At 38.7% G+C, this 17,610-nt stretch overlaps 1 protein-coding gene across 1 annotated transcript in view; it reads right to left on the bottom strand.

Annotated features, from left to right (window-relative positions):
• Window positions 1–17,610, bottom strand: part of prkcha (protein kinase C, eta, a) — a 33,778-nt gene that overhangs the window by 13,891 nt on the left and 2,277 nt on the right. The window contains exons 2-10 of the mRNA XM_014013899.1: window positions 10,561–10,624; window positions 6,769–6,922; window positions 6,649–6,683; window positions 6,474–6,556; window positions 4,678–4,807; window positions 4,458–4,591; window positions 4,227–4,364; window positions 3,023–3,196; window positions 524–678 (exon numbers count right to left, since the gene is read on the bottom strand). Coding sequence (XP_013869353.1) covers window positions 524–678; window positions 3,023–3,196; window positions 4,227–4,364; window positions 4,458–4,591; window positions 4,678–4,807; window positions 6,474–6,556; window positions 6,649–6,683; window positions 6,769–6,922; window positions 10,561–10,624 — 1,067 coding nt within the window. The remainder of the gene's footprint in view (window positions 1–523; window positions 679–3,022; window positions 3,197–4,226; window positions 4,365–4,457; window positions 4,592–4,677; window positions 4,808–6,473; window positions 6,557–6,648; window positions 6,684–6,768; window positions 6,923–10,560; window positions 10,625–17,610) is intronic.

The following is a 17,610-nucleotide window of genomic DNA, read 5'->3' as shown; positions in this document are numbered from 1 at the left end:
TTTTCCAGCTTTGTGTAACTCTGTAAAGTTCTGTCTCTGGTTCAGTGAAAGCTGTGAGTGCAGCTAAGTTCACGCAGACCACTCCTGACAAGAGCAGACTGGCAGAAACCAGACTTTGTGCTCCTGTATTTACAGGTAGGGGTGCCAYACAATCCATTCCTCAAAGATCAAATCATATTTAAAAGCAATCGAAGCAAAACCTGGTATTTTTCAAGAGCTTTTATGTGAAAAAACAAACATCTCACCAGTGATTCTGATACTTTCCATGGTGTTTTTTTAATATGTCATCCTGAGGTGCAGAAACCAACATCTTATTACAGGTTGTGTTGTTCTTCCCACAATCACTGAAATATCAGTGGTTTTTGTTCTCATCACTCACTCCTTTGAACCTGATGCAACGTTTTTCAGTTCCCATGGCTAGAGGGCGCCTTGAGCCCAAATGAGAACACGAGCTGCTTATGTTCCAAAGAATTTACGCTCAAATGTTTGTTCAGCTGCTGCTGAATGTGAGATTGGTTCAAACCTGTAAATGATGCCTTTGCTGTGCAGAAACGTAAGCGCAGACGTGATCTCTGCCGTGTAGAAACGAGCTCGGGCCTCTTCAAATTTCCGTGACTTCTGGATGTGGAACATGAGATCACCGCCGTTAACAAACTCCATCACGAAGAAGAGACGATCCTGAAGTATGAATCAAGGGATGACAAATGTCAGGAATGGTTTTATTGGCTGAAGTGCTTGACAGGAAAAGCTGGCAGTAGAATAAATAATACAGCATCACACACGATAACCAACAAATTAAACAAAAAGGCTAAAAACAAACAAAAACAAGAAAACACTGGATCACCTCAGACTGAAACAGACCGACAGATAAAAAAAACACAACATTTGACAAGCTTTATGACTAAAATTAAAATCCTTATCTGATCTTTTACACTTCTCACCAGCTGACTGAAGAGAGCTCTACTTAAAAAACAACAATTTTAGTCCCAACTTGAGACAGGAACAGGATAGCCGCAAAATTTGAACACCGTACATTTGGAGAGAAGTTTCAGAATTTGGCTTGGTCCACCTGCCTGGAAAGAGCTGGTCGCCATTTTTAATCTGAGTCATAATTATCAGTACAGTCAGAGGACACGAACAGACAGACTGATTTTGTCGAAATGCAGAAAAAAAAAGTTACAAAACCCTTTCTGCTCACAGAATAACAACAAAACACTAATGGAAGGAAATTTGTTTAGTCTCTGCAGGGTATTTGGGATCTTTTAGAAAACTAACTGAATTTTACAAAAAACTTTTCTAAAAGCACCTGCAAATTAGATTTTTTTATGTTTATTGGCTTTTTTTTTCTACAAACATCCAGAAACATGATAGAAAAAACAACTGTGCAAGAATACAAGCTGCTATGTTAAAAAGACAAAACCCCTGAGAAAGAACTGAGTGAAGGAAAACAGTACCTGCCCCAAACACACCGCAGACAAAACAACCCCCCCCACCCACACACACATTTCCCCTACTCCTCTTTTCATAACAACAAACATACAGATGTAACTCTGACACATAAAACCACAGATAATTTTACACTTCAAATACATGACGAGCCTTCACAAGAAAATTGTGCGTCATTTGCAGCGCTCATCAGGAAACAGTCGCTGAGACGAGAGTTTAAAAACAAATTCAGCAAGGAAATAGAAAATATATTCCATAATTGTGTTTGCAGGTTTGAGTTGGTGACAAGTGCCATGACGTCACATGACATGACTCTTTCCTTAAAAGGGTCATGATTTAAAGAGTTAAAGCAGATTACAGGTGTCCTCTTTAGGACAGGTCGCTATTTTAGTTGTTAGATGCAGACTGGGAAACTGCTGCCACCTGCTGGTCAGCTGACGAACTACAACCTGAAAAATTCTGTACAATGAGAGCTTTACCACTCAGCTGCAGTCTTTATTTTATTATTAATGAAACTATTTAGCAGTTTTATGTAAAGTATCTTTGAATTTATGAGCACTGACAAGTATTAAATGGTTGTTGCACAAAACAAGAGTTTGAACATCTTTTGGAAATGTTCCTAAATATATATATTTTTTTTCCAGAACAAAATCTATTGAGGTAATAAACAAGCTTCTTTCTGTATTTATCAGTCGTTTGCAGAAGTGAGACATCCATGAATTATTATAGCATGCCGCAAAAGGCAAAAAGGTGCAAATGTTCAGGCCAGCCGAGAGACATAGTCTCTCCAGCATGTCCTGGGTCTTCYTCAGGRTCTCCTCCTCCCAGATGAACATCTACAACTCATTAAAACATCTGGAGTCACCTCAAGTCAAAATGGTCACCAACTAATTCTTGAAAACACAGAAATGACTATAACTTTGTCCGTTTTACAGATATTTAGTTAAAATTTGGTTTGGTAATAGCTGAAAGTAATTTAAAACACACACAACATTAATGCTTAAAACTTTGGCTTCCACCCTGATTGTCTGATAGCAAAATATCTCATAAACCACCCAGTTTAAGATGACCCGCCATAACTAGCAATCAACATTAGTCAATGCAAGAAATTAGTACAACTCAAACAAATTTACAGATTTGAGCTGAAGTTTGATGTTGTAGAAGCTGAAAGAGTGAGTGCATTTTTAATATTATATTATTATATATTATATTTAATAATTTCAACCATCACTTCTCAGCATAAGATGATTTTATTTTCAATCTCTGGCATAAAAAGCGACAGGAGGTATGCATGAAGGCTAAGCCTTTATGTTGTAAACAGTTCTTTAACAACCTAATAAAATAAGGAAGTGTGATCTGTTGTTTACGTCCACGACCTGCCTGGAGTTCACTGTGTTTCTACTTCACAACATTTTAACAGCTTGGCTCTTGATCAGCATCAAGATATGACCAAAAGTAGCATCAAAGCTTAGTAAAGTAAGCAGAACCCCACGGACAGCTGGATGAATATACTGTTTAAAKCCGGAGCAGAAGGTGCGAAGGCTGACCTACGGTTGTGTTTGTGTGTTTAACTGACCGGTGTCTGGAAACAGCAGTACAGTTGCGTGAGGTAGGGATGACAGCGGGCCAAAGACAGCACTCGCTTCTCTGTCATGGTGCACTCAACATCATCGTCCTGCAAGATGATGTCCTTCTTCAAAACCTTGATGGCAAAAACGCTGTCTTTGTCGTTTAGTTTCGCCAGCATCACCTRCAGACACAGCATCACACACGGATTTGGCTTTAATTAGTAAAAACCAGTGACGGCCACAGCTAATCAGAAAGTTAGGTTCAATAACTACTAATTCGCTAAACAAGAATTTTAGCTCTGCTAACGCTAAACAAGTAAACAATTAGCAGAAACTTCCAGTTTACCCCTTTTAGAATAAAAGCATTTCTTTGATTGAGTTTGAATTTGTATAAGTACTGTTTGAAGTTAGTCAAACAACAAATAGTTTTATTTTATATGTAGTCAGTTTTTGTGTCCATTATTTAAATATTGCTTAATGTTATTTTATTTCTTTTTGACACTCTTAGTTTAGCTGCTAAAGATGCTACATGCTACACACAAGAACCCTGACACGTCCAGCACTGCTTGTAAGAGGGGATAGTTTTTGATTTAATTCAGGATTAATGGCACAAAAATAGGTTTTATACTTGTGAATTGTTTTAGTGGACTCAATATTAGCAAAACCTAATTTAGTGAATGCTAATCAGTCCGCTAAAGGTTTCCAAAGTTAGCAAAAAAAACTTAATCCACTACACGACAAGCTAGTACCGCTAGTAGCAGATTAGCAGACCTGTTCCGCTACTAATAAAAACATCATTTGATGACAGTTGGACAACAATTATCTGAAGTGTTTTARCTTAAGCAAAACTGGATTAAAATGATGCAACACACATCTGATGGGATCCATGATTTTATGTAGCTTTGTGCAGATATTTGTGACTGACGGACACTGAATTTCTAAAGCTGTTCTTGACTTCAGTGAACGTTTAGAGTTTACYTTTTTCCTCTTCTGCATTTATACATTTGGATATCTGCAGCTGGACATAATGCACATTATTTTAGGAAGCTTACATAAATTCTGGTAAATGTTATATCTTACTGTGTCGTGTCATATTTACATAAATCAGGTTTCTGAAAACTAGAGTGGTTTTAAAATATCCTCCATCAGTACTGTTCTACTTTTCTTCCAGAACTATAATCATTACAGAGAATTCCCTGTTTTCCTTCCTACCTTCCCAAAGCTGCCTTTTCCGAGCACTTGCAGGAACGTGAAGTCTGAAATTCCCAGCCGGAGGCTCTGCTGCTGAGTTTCTGAACTCGTGTTCTCCATCCTCTCAGAGGAAATCCTCCTCTGCTCGGAACTTTTGACCTAAAGTGACCAAAAAATATAATAATTTCATGAACTTACAAAATCATGTTTATGCTTGTTTCGCTCATTTTGAGAAAACAGAAGCTTTCGTACAATTGTGTTTCTTTTGGAAAGTCCTCCAGCCTGCAGACCCATCTCTGCGAGCTTGTTGGCCAGTTCCACACTGTTGACGCCGCAGTTGGGAGCAACGTTGCCTTTACAGCGGATGTGAACGTTCATTTTACAAACTAAACAAGCAACAAAAGACAAACGCTCAGTAACAGATTCACCAAAGATCTGAATTTTAAGACCGAAGTTTTGACARCATCTTTACTTTTGCAGTGCAGCCCCTGTCGGACAATCCCCCACAGCAGCGACCCGCAGTGGTCACAGAAGGTGGGCGACTTGTAGTTGTGGATGTTGAACTTGTGAGGAATGTTGATGCTAAAGCCTTGAGTTACGGGCTGAAAGAGACGACATACGATGATGTAAACAAACCAATATTCAACAGTGTCGCTGATTACTTTATTTTTGTTGATTGTGAAGTTTGCTCAGAACTTTCCAGAGGAAGAGGAACTTGTGTTGTTCAGCAAAATAAAAAATAAAAATAAAATGAAACGGAGCAAAACTGTAAATGCAAACCAAGTAGAAATAGATGTATTTATAAAGAGCTGAACACGAAACACACATGTGGGACAGTTATGGTCGACTCACCCAGAAACAGGAAGTCTGCAGTAATCAGCAGACTGATCACTGCAGGTGTTCATTATGAATGTGCACGTGTGTACATGTTTTTTGCTACCTGGTGGGGACAATTTTTGACCCTTTTCCCAGTACACACAGCCTGGTGAGGACCCACWGTTCCTTATGGGACAAAATCCCAGTCCACAGTGGGGGAAATATCATAGGTGGGTCAGGGGTTTGGTTTAGGACTAATGTGTAAATTGAGTTTAGGTTAGTTTTAGGGTCAGGTCGGTACCTGTGAGGTTAGGGTTAGGGTTGGTGGTCAAGCTGTAGAAAGTAATGGAAGTCAATGCCAGGTTCCCATAAAGATAGCTGTACCAGATTGTGTGTGTGTGTGTGTAGGAGGGAGGTGGGTTATTTCTGCACACCCTGAATTGATAAAATAAAATAAAAAAACTGCTAAAAGTAGCAAAGATAACAAGAAAATCAGAAGCCTAAAACATTCAGTTGTATATTTTGTTGTCCGAAGGTTAATTCTGCACTAAAAATATTTATTTCCTGTTTTTATTTTTGTTTCTGTACATTAAACACTTCTGCACAGTTTACGCTGTATTAGCCTTAAACCAAAGCTCATCACATTCAGGAGATGGTGATATGATTTAAAACTTTTAGACTTTTCAAGTTTTTTTTACTTTATTTACAAATATTTTGCATGTACATTGAGGTCTTTTTGATTTTTAAAAATACATTGTTCCATTTGAAATCTGCTTTAGCGAACTTAAACTATGTTTGTCTTCTACTTTTATCTTTTTGTTAAAAATCTTTTAGATTTTCACTACTTTTAGGTTTTAGTAAATGTTTTTAGTGCTTTGCCAACCATAGCAACTTATAGCTGATAGCATCTCTTTCTACTTTTAGCTAGCATTTCAACACTTTTGGTTTTTAGCCACCACCTTGTCACATTTAGTTAGCCTTTAGCTGTATCGCTGGCAATTTATTTATTTTAGCTAGTGTTCTGCTTCCTTTAGCTTTTGTCTAGACTTTATCTACTTTTAGAAAGACTGCATTTTGTTGTTTAATCTTTTAGTTAGTGTTCTGCTTCTCTTAGCAAACATTTAGCTACTTYTGGATTTTAGCTTACATTTTGCTTCTTTGACTTATAAGTTAGTGTTCTGCTCATTTGAGCTTTTAGCTATTGTTGTTCTTCTTCTTTAGCTGTTTGTTAGTATTTTGCTACTTTTGTCCTTTAGCTTGTGCTCTGCTTCTTTTAGCTTTAATAACTCAGTTTCACCTTCTCTAGCAAAGCCATTTAGAACTCAGCGTTCTCACTGAACTTCGGCCACAGATGCAGATTTGTTTTAAGTTTCATTATTATTTCATTAACTGATGACAAGAACATGAAAAATGTTTTTGAAATGCAGTTTTAATGGCGTTAGCTGTAGCTACCTGCTCTTTTGGTGGCTTCTTCATGCGCGGACACACAGTAACAATCAGCTGATGGCATCGTTTATGAACTACACAGGTACACACTGAAAACACAACCAACAAGAAAACTTATWGTTACACCTTCTACCTTGTGTTTGTACGGTTAGATTGTGATGAAAACAAAAAGATTGCTCACCTTGACACTGATAACCCTGTTTTCCAAACACCCCCCTGCGACAGAGATTAAATAAAAACCATCAGATTTTATCCATGGACACAGGTTCGGTCAGGTGTCTCACTGGTTGGACTTTCTCACCAAATGAACTCCTTGCAGTGGAAACAGAAGGTGGGCTGACGGAGGAACGTGGACATGAACTTGTGTCCGTTGACCTGATGGATCTTCCGTCTCAGGGCGCCCTGACGCGTCCGGGTGAACTGCTTGTGGTTGTTCTCTTTCGCTATGGCGTCGTCTGGCAACGAGACAGGAGGAAAAGTTCATCAACTGTCCAATAAACAACGGAGAGAAAGAGTCGCTGTTAGTCTGAAATTTAGATTTAATCACTGTTAAGTGGCTTCAGATGGTTTTTTTTTTTTTTGGTATTTTTAGGTGAATCTGACCACCTCCATTTATCATCCAACATACCAGCTTTGCTTAGATCAATAGTATTTCAATATTATTTTGCACGAGGGTCTTTTGTCTTAAACAACTGTGTTGTAGAAGATATTAGAGGAATTATTTTATTTTTTTACCTTTAATTTCTTTTATATTGTTGTAGTTGGTTAACACAAAAGTTTTTTATTTTCCTAAAATCTTTGTCCTGTGTTTTATCACAATTGACTAACTCAAGTTAAAATCCCAAAAATTATTCATGAATACGTTATTTCAAGTTAAAAGTATCAGTGATCTTTACACTATATTTACCTGGTATAGGATGGATACCAAAATTCCCAGCATCACACACCCCTAGTTTATTTAACAGCTTACATTTGTGCTTGGTGTAAATGAGCGACATTCATGGTTAAAATATATGGTTTACCAATAAAACCATTGATTTTTAAAGGGAACATATGTTTTCAAATCCTTCTTTTTCACAATGAAATCATTCAGTTGTGGTCTATTTAAAGTGGAACTGCAATGCTTTGGTCTGAATTCCTAATTATTGTAGCTCCACCAGCCACTCTTTCACCACTCTTCGAAGGTGTGTCTGAGAGCGACTCGTTTCGGTGCTGTCTCTTTAAATGCAAATGAGGCACTTTTGAGCAGGCACAGGATGCAACAAATGGAACTATTGTTTTGAGTTTATGTTCCACCCGGACATGTATGTTTGTGATGCTGAACTCACACAGAGCTGTAAACAGTTTAACTACCAGAGTTTAATGAAGTTATGACCTACAGGGTTCCAATAGAACCATGTGTGTGCTCTTTGTGTACATCCAGGACATAATATAACACCGGACAGTTCTTTGGGACACCACCAAGCCAGCCTGGAAGCATTTCAGATGCATTATAGTCATGAAGCATCTCGTACTGGTTTATTTACTCCTGCAGGAAGAGAACAACTTCCAGCAGGTCAGAGTGGGCTTTTCACCCAAACAACCAAAAGGACCTAAGATACCTGCGTAATGTTGACATACTAATATTAATGCCATCTGTACTGTTTTGTTCTGACTGTATTGAATGGGACTCTTATTTTGAAATACCCAGTTACTGAAACCGGAAGTACCACTACCGGTTGTGGAAGTATAGGAGCGTCAGTGTTATGTTTGTGACGAAGCTGGTGTGCAGGTGGATTTATTAACAAACCGGCAGACACCACACCATCCACATTAAATAAACTCAATATTTCCCAGCATCTCATACCTGAGAAATAAAAGCATATCAAATCTGATAGTGCAGACATTGTTCACTTTTCCCGTAATGTAGGTCAGCTATAGTATGATTCTCCTTAACCTTTCTCGTAATTATGAGATCTGGAGTCAATTTTATTTTTTTATTTTTTGGTGAATACAATGCTCTTCCATATAAGTCCCCTTTGATGTCAGAATCAAAATTGCATTTTTATATTCTGTTGTTTCTCATCAACTGATTTAAGACAGTTAATAATAGTGAATATTTGGACAGCGAGTAGTCCTCCTCCATCTGACTCTGTCCTCACTCCAACTACGTCCATGYCTTCTTCATCTGGCAGCTACATTTTTCTACAATKAAACCCACTGAAGAAATTTATTGGGGTTTGTTTACTTACTGATTTTTAAAAGCTCCACACATACTGAAGTTTTTTTCTTAGGTGAAACATGTTGTATAACATGCTGTGTTATAAACTATTGTGTGATTATTTCTGTGATKAAAATGATGATTTTMTGTACGGACTGGTCTAGATGGCGAGACGATATGGTCACTCAGAGCAGGAAGTGTATAAGTAGCTACATGCCTGAACACATATTTGACACATAGTTACTGAATGTAAAAGAAACACTTGCTGGAAAGGAAGTATTTTGAGAGGATTCTGAAGAAGTTATAAGCAACAATACTTCCTGGATTCTTTGCTGAATGCACAGAGAGAGCGTTAAAGTGGTTCAGTAGAGCTGTGCGGTTGTACGATCCTTTTCCTCACATTTTAAACATTCAAACATTGGTGTACTTTCGATCCGGTAACACGGAATGAAGTAAACAGGCACGTCTAAATTTCTTTACACYCAAACTGTCTCAGTTTGTCCTCTCTAACTGTACCTCTGATCACCTCAATCCTAATCTCGTCCATTCTTGTCTCTCCCAAGGAGAACCTCGACATCTTCAGCTCTGCCACTTGCGGTTCTGTCTCCTGTCTTTTTGTCCATGTCTCCATCTCCAAACCATGCAACACAGCCAGTCTCACCACTAAACTTTTCCTTTGACCTTTGCTGCCACCCGTTTGTCACAAATCCCTCCTGAAACTTCTCTCTCGTTCACACACACACGTTCTCCGTCATACCTGATCCAGAACACAGAGCAGGAGAAAAACCGGTCAAATCAAAGACACAAAGTGTAAATATTGTTTGACATGAAGCAGGTTTGTGTTACACAAACACCAGCTGGGTTTTTCTGCACTCGGTGTCAGCGGCGCTACATGAGCGCTTCAAACCACAGATGCATTATGGAAACCTTCGAGCCCACGCTGYAGGAGGGGCGGTGGTGGGAGGGTGTTAACTCGAGCATGAAGTTTCCTACACTGTACAGTAAGCGTTTCTCTGAAAACAATGCAAAAATGTGCTTCAAACATTTGTCTAAAAATAGTTTCCAAGAGCTTACTTCTCTAATATGTGCACTAAAATTAYATTAATCGAACCGTTCTACGGCAACGCCTACTTCTGTGATGCGACTCAGCTGCTTTCATTASTTACACGCGCAGTCAAATTTTGGGACGGTACATTAAAAGTTCTTTATTTTTCTTATCATACTAACACGTTTTGTAAGTGAAGCTTCTAGACAACCCTTCATTTTCCTTTACATGTTTTTCTTTTATGTAAAAACAATAAATTTATTGTCTTCTTTACCGTTTGATTGCCTGCAGGAGAATATTGTCTTGTTTAAAACAAAAAAAGGTATTCTGCATTTGTTTATTTTCTCTGCTGTACTGAACCTATACACCGCGACTCAATGTGCCACAGTTTAGTTAAACGTTCAAGTGGACGTGTTGAGTCCAAATAAGATAAAAAGCAAATTACAGGAAGAATGTCCGATAAGCTCAAAATAATAACTCAGAAAAAACGGTGCAACTGATTATCAGACAGCGGCTGGTCTCCCCGACTTCTCTTTTAGCAGACCAGCGAGTCAACTTCCTCCCAGATTATTTACATAGTTATTGAACACATGGAAGCTTTCATTCAGTAAAACAAGTTTGCTTGATGAAGCACACCTAACAAAAACAAAACAAAAACAAACAAACAAAACTTTTAATAAATACAATTAACAACCACACACAAGTTCAAGTTTTAGACAAAGTTACAAAGTGCTCAGGAGAGGAAGTTGAAGTTGGTGGGAAGGATCAGGTCGATACGGTTTCTCTGAAAGGTCAGCAGCAGCAGCGAGGTGATTAAAACAGCTTTAAAGAGCAAAAAGAAGTCATACCGTCAGTGAAGGATCCGGTGAGAGTGATGATGACGAACACTTTGCCTTCTGGCTCCAGGTCCATCTGTGACAACACAAACAGACACAACGTGCTCTGAGTAAGTGTTGTGTGGAACTCTCAGCTACTACTAGGGCTGGGCAATATTGGCAAAAAAATTAATCACGATTAATTGTGGTGTTTAGCCGATAACGATTAATTTGACGATTAATCCCCTGAAGTCCCTGGACACCCTTATGTCCTGGTCACATGACCAATTTAGTGGGAAAAATTTGCTCTTCAAAAAAAATCTGTTCCAAATTGTCAAAATTACAGACTTCGAGCTATACATCAAATTTTTAACTGTGCTGATAGATAAATAAATTTCAGAATTTATTTTTTTTATGTTTGTCATATTTGAAGCGGAGCGGAGCACCGAGCGGACTGACCGTGGAAATATCCAGTCAGTCCGCCTGGTGGCATTAATCGTATTAATCGTCAAGTGCCAAAAAATAATCGATTAATGTTTTTCTGATGATTAATTGCACGCGATACGAATATGCACAACCCTAGCTACTAACACAACAAATTTTAGCTCAGTATCTGTAAAACTGACTTAGTTTTGAACCCTTTTGTGTTTGTAAAAGTTGATTAGCCGTGGTGTCCATCTTGAATTGGGTCGGGTCCAAAACTTAATCATTTGTAGACATGAATCCAATGATAGCTTCCTGTGAGTTTCATGACAATCCGTCCAGGAAATCATAAGATATTTTGCTAACAGACACACACAAATACCTTCTCAATCATGAGCGAATAAAAGGAAATGTTTATAACCTAACCATATTATATTTTGTGCTAAAAAAACAACTATTGTAAATAATGAATGGGGTTATAAACTCCTCTTGAGGAGTTATCTGCTCCAGACTTTTTGGTATCAGGATTCAGAACACGCAGAGGTTTTTCTGCATATTTGTCATTCCTTTGTCTTCACATCACGGTGAAAGAATGTGAGGGCATGGACCGAAACACGACAGAGCAGGTCTGACAGGTCGGGCAGGTGGGCAGCGGCGTTTTGATGAGTCGGATATAAAGCATGGCAGAGGAAGAGGGTCTTTTTTTTTTTTTTTTTTTTTGAAGGTGGACGCTGCCTGGCAGACGGAGATGCTCCACTTCCTGCTTTCAACCACAGAGTGGAAACTTGGGTCATCATCAGCATACGCTTAAACCAAAAGATCTATTTCTGTTCATTACACCCTTCCTGGAAAAAAACTGATGCAGCAAAAAAAAAGAAAAAAAAGAGAAAGGTTGAGATGGAAAATAAAAACAAAGACAAGCACTCTGTGTGCTTTACAAAGAGCTTTTCTCTTTGTTTGAAGAGTTTTTCTATTTTTTTTTCTTCAGCCACCTGCTCACATCCTGTGTGTCAGTCACCAGAAGCTGTCCACAGTGAGACTTCCTCTGTGGGCCAGCTCAGATAGTTTCACTCAGACGGGGGCGGCTCGCCCAGCCCCGAGTGATTACTCCTCACACTCCTTGTTTGTTGTGTTTCTGTCTCCGCTCAACAAGAAAGGGCATAGTGCACTCATAAAACCTACTGTCTGAGTGTATATTTAGCACAGAAGTAGGACAACAAATAACAAAAAATAATTAATCCAATTACTTTAAGARGGAGATAGTGTTTGATATGCATGCTGCTGTAAGTCTTCGGGCTTTTTTTTTTGTTTGTTTTTGTTTTTTGAGATAGAAAAATAAGATCTGATCAGAAATAGGTGCACCGCTGCCTGGAAGTACAAAACTGTTTTAAAAAAGCAGAACATTTAATGCTTTATCACAAAGAAGGAAGTCTGTAACTTACATTTAAACAGAGTTATAAGAGAATGCAGACGTTCTCTGGGTTTAAATGTAAATTTATGCAGAAAATGCGACGGCGCTCTTTTAACCTGCTTTCTGTTCCTTAACTCTAAAGTCTTAAAAGCCCCTTCTTCTGCCCGGGTCCACTGAGCCATGAAGACTGCAGGGCCAGGGAAATCTAAGCTGAGATTAAAGACCCAGCATTCTTGAAAGGAATGCATATCGCCCGCCAGAGTTAAGGTCCTTTAATGTTGGAGCCGTTTGGATCAAGCCTTGAAAACAAACGTTCATGTTTAATATGTTTAATCTCATGCACTGTTGTAAGACACCCTCAGAATATGTGCTGTGAATGACTCTTGGCTACTACCACATCAAATTTCACCTCCATATCTCTAAAGCACAAAGGTCAAACTCAAGGCCCGCGGGCCAAACCTGTCAAGTTAACATTTTATCTGACCCAAAAGGTAATAAATCGTTTTCTCTTTTTGTTGCTGTGTTCAGTGCAGTTGGATAACTTTAAAAAWGTAATCTTGTTTTTTGTGCTCCCTTCTTGTTTTAAAGTCAAATAATTTGATTTTTTTGTGAGATTTTTCTTTTTGTTTAATTAATGGATTTGCTGGATTGTGGTAAGATGTGTCTTTCTAAATGTAATTTTTTTTATCCGTTAGGTTATCTTTTAAATCGTGTGTCAAACTCAATGCCTGCAGGCCAAATGTGGCCCACCACAGCATTTCATGTGGCTTATGAGAGATTCAAAGATGTATTAATGTTTTAAAATTAGAGTATGTGGCTTTAAAACCAGCAGTGACCATGAACTACATCTCTCATAATTCAGGTTGATTATTTTACCAGCAAAATGACGRCACACCACCACTRTGGTTGAGAYGCACYGGGTTCAGAAGTAGCTGGTAGCCAGCATCACACMGCATCTTCATTCCCTTTACTGCAGCTCAGCTGTACTGGTTGTAAATTTAAACTAGAATGCCCTTCTAGTGGGAATTCCCAGTCAGAAAGTGGGAGAGTTCAGAATTCAAGGTGGCAGCTACTCACCACAACTCAACAGTAGGGTTGGGCAACATGGGCAAAAAAAATAATCACGATTAATTGTGGTATTTAGCCGATGACGATTAATTTGACGAGTCCCTGCCTGGACACCCTTATATCCTAGTCACATGACCAATTTAAATCACTCTAGTGGGAAAGATTTGCTCTTCATACAAAAAATCAGTTCCAAATTGTGTCAAAAGTACAGACTTCAGGCTATACATCAATTTTTTTAAATTGTGTTGATTGACCAAGTAAAAACGGAGTTATGTTTAAAAAAATTACAGAACTTTTTAAAAAATGTTTGTCGTATTTGAAGTGGAGAGGAGCACCGAGCGGAACGACCTCCAGTCAGTCTGCCTGGTGGCATTAATTGTATTAATTGTCAAGTGCCAAAACATAATTGATTGTTTTTCTGACGATTAATTGCACACGATATGATAATGCCCAATCCTACTCAACAGTGATTAAAACTCTTACTTTTACTGTTAATAGTATTTCTAGTATTTATTTCACATTTAGTCAGTCATACTCGTAGTACTTTTGAGTGTGTTTTAGAGTATGTGTTAAAACAATGTTTCTATGCAGGAAATACCATGTAGAGCTCAATTATTATTTGTTAGCAGTGCTCAGCCATAACAACACAATATGAATACTATCAAACATAATATAAAATTTGGAGAGGGTAATTTGTATTTCTATAGGAATAATTTAACCTAATCCCAGAGACTGGCCCCTGGCTTGGACCAAGTTTGGAGTTTTGGCGCTCTGCTGTAAAATAAACTGAGTTACAGCCGTTTTGGGTTGGGTTGTAAAGATGTAGATGGACATTCAACGATTACTTCCTGGAAGTTTAATAAAATCTATGCAGTGTTTGATAGAGGAAAAACATAAAAAGTACTTGGGGAAGACGAGCAGCTGGATTAGAGCCAACAGAAAACGAGCCTGTTGGCAGAGGGACTCGGAGCGCCGATCAGCTCAGTGGGAAAAGTGCTGATAAACAGCGGCGTGGGCGTGTGGAGGCCTGTGCACGCAGCTAGCCCCGGCGCTCGTTCTGCACAACAAAGTTCAGAAAGCTCTCCATGGCTCCGATCGAGCCGATAACAACTTTGAGTCTGAGCCTCGAAATGAGAACAAGTGCAGACCAAGTTCCACTTTCACACCACTTCCCCTCAGAGCTCGGGGTCTTGGTGCGCGTTTYTGCAGCTAATACGACATGACACAGACGTGCATGAATTTCTGATTTCTGCACAAAATGACTGAGTTAATAATACTAAAACAATGCTTTTAATAATAATGAACTATTTAAGTTTTTGCTTCAAGATGTGTTGATAAAAAAAGGTTTACAAAGTAAACTTTATGTGGTGGATTTTAAAGTATTTCTACATCGCCACAACATTTCATTTGCATACTGCTGTGCTAGCATTGTACGCTAATTTAACAGTTTTAGTTGACGATTACTGCAAGATCACTGTGCATTAAAAAGCACCYGTTAAAGATAATGTTTGACTCGAGCAGACGGTCGTTTGGAGGAGAATGAAGCTGAAAACATGAGTCGTGGGTCTGATGACAGTTTGGTGAGAAACCTGCTTCGGCTCCAGGTCTGAACAGGTTCGAGTTACGTTCAGCAACACCTGCTGAGGCTGACATGACCTGGAGGGAAGAAAGAAAATCAGAGGGAAAGAGAAGAAAAACTCCAGTCTGAGACAGGAGCTGTTTTATTTTAAGTGGAGAGTGGGACGAGCGTGAGACTTTACCTTTTGCTTGGTTTCCACTTGTGTGCAGAAAAAACTTTGCTTTTAATTAGCATTTTAGCAGTATTGTAACAATGTTTATTGTTTTTGCTATTTGACATTTTTCTGCATGTTTTTGCAGTCAAACCACTTCTGCAAACTTTGGTTTTTAGATAGTCATGCTCAGCGTTGCTCAGTCTGTCTGATTATCTTTTACTTTTAGCTACTGTTAGCTTGCTGTGCTTCTTTCAGTTCCCCCAGCTCTCTGCATTAGTGTTAATGCATCATTCCACACTGATACACTGAGTCGATTAAATGATTGMTGATTCAGTTACATYGAGGCAAAACCAAAACATTGATTCWTATCATCATTAGCTCATCTAACAAAGATGGGCTAATAACATCACATCGTATCGATCTCAGACTTGTGAACTGAAYTGAATCAAAATCGTGTCGTGATAAAGAGAAACATCGTATTTTTGGTCTGTGGGAGGAAACCAGAGTACTCAGAGAAAACCCACGCCAGCACGAGGAGAACATGCAAACTCCACACAGAAAGAGCCCAGGTCCGAGCCGGTCCTGGGGTACGGAACTGAAACGTCTCTCGACACTAACAGTGACTGTGATGACCGAGTGTTTGTGCACTTTGCCACTGTTGGAGTTAACACTTCACAGCACGACTGCGCCTCGTGGTTTCACGCTGGGTGGAGCAGCAGCTGCCGCCTCTCAGTGAGAGGGTCGCCGGCTCATGTGTGCACGAGCCGGCGACCCTCTCACTGGGAGGCGGCCGGCTCGTGTGTGCACGTTGCTCCCCCGTGCACATAGGTCWGGTTTCCTCCCACAGACCAAAATCCTGCATTTTAGGTTGTGTTCCCATAAACTGTGCCAAGGTGTGGGTCAGAGTGTGAAAGGTTGTTTGCCTCTAGGCATCCCTGTGATGCACTGGAGACCTGTCCASAGTGTCCCCCGTCCCTCACTCAGTGTCTGCTGGACATGCAATGTGCCAAAAGTCACATTTTCATCACTTTCCACCACTTCATTCAGCCACGATTATTGAAGCTTAATTGTAAACAAACAGGTTCTGTATTTTAGAAGACGTGWCATCGATCATAAGCAGGCACCTGAAAAACAAAGAAACTTTTTGCTATTTACAATCTTTTGTTTTAGTACTGACTAAATTAAATGTGACGTTTGCAAGAATATGATGATTTAAAGCTTAAATAACTCAGAAAAACAGTACGTTTGTGACCTTCAATAGAGAAAAACTTCAAGAAAGTGCAATGAAAATAGAAGTAGGGATGCATGATTTATCTGCATTAATATTGCCAGTATTGGTCATATTATTTTAGAATATCTGTATCGGGTTGATATGTTAAAATGGGCCGATATTAACGTCCGATATTTATTTCCCACTTTTTAGCTTTGTGTTTCTGTTTTGGGAGGGGAGATGATTGGTTGATCAGCATCTTTTTGATCATGATAGTGATACTGATGCTGCGTGGTCCGGAAATAACTAAAGTAGAGAGCCATGTCAGAGGTCTGGTTGTTTATTTACGATATCAAAAAAGACCCAGGTGTGTTTGTGTGTATGTGTACAGTAATATAATTTGTGTGTTTGTGTAATATCGGTAAATATCGGTTATCGGCCATAACAGCAATAATTATATCGGATATCGGCTGAAATTTTCATATCGGTGCATCCCTAAATAGATGTGATGGAAAATATCACAAGATAATTCAGCATTACAGAGAAAAAAATTGAATTTACCGCCAAGACTTAGTGATTTACATTTTTCCTGATTAAACATAGTTTATCCTCAAAGGCAGCTTGATACTTGTCAGTTTTGTCGACCCCATCCATCAGGACCACCTATGGTCCATTGTTCAGATAACAAACAAAATTACCCAAGTTTCAATGTCAAAAAGAAAAGAAAAGAAAAGAAAAGTTTAAATATCTGGATAAAATGATTGAGTTCAAATCATTCTTACTGTTGATTATCACTCATAATAAATCATTTTCAAATACCTGGTTTATTTATCAGATTGTGAAAATGTCCCTGAGCATTTGAAGGATTACATCACAGAAAAACTCTAATCCACATTCCTGTGTGATGCGGCAGCCTTTTAATCTGCATCCACCAAGATTTCATGAAGATTTGGAGCAGGGGGGGTCAAACTCAGCATCACAAGGGGGTCAAAATTCAAAACTTGGTCCAAGCTGAGGGACAATTTCTGCCTATATTTAGTGAAGGAATGTTACATAACAAGTTATTCTTACAGACACACAAATGCCCTTTTCCAAGTTATGCTTTATGTAACTTTTATAATATACTGATAAACAAAACTGATTAAATTTAGAAATCGCTAGCATCGCCTTATTCTCTATTAACAACTTTTTCATTTAATATATCTTTGAGATATATTTTATCATAATCCAGTAAATCA

This window comes from Austrofundulus limnaeus, unplaced genomic scaffold (assembly GCF_001266775.1).
Source record: "Austrofundulus limnaeus strain Quisiro unplaced genomic scaffold, Austrofundulus_limnaeus-1.0 Scaffold2, whole genome shotgun sequence".
NCBI classification, from domain to species: domain Eukaryota; kingdom Metazoa; phylum Chordata; class Actinopteri; order Cyprinodontiformes; family Rivulidae; genus Austrofundulus; species Austrofundulus limnaeus.
The sequence above is the reverse complement of the archived record's forward strand: the minus strand, read 5'-3'. Positions and strand labels throughout refer to the sequence as shown.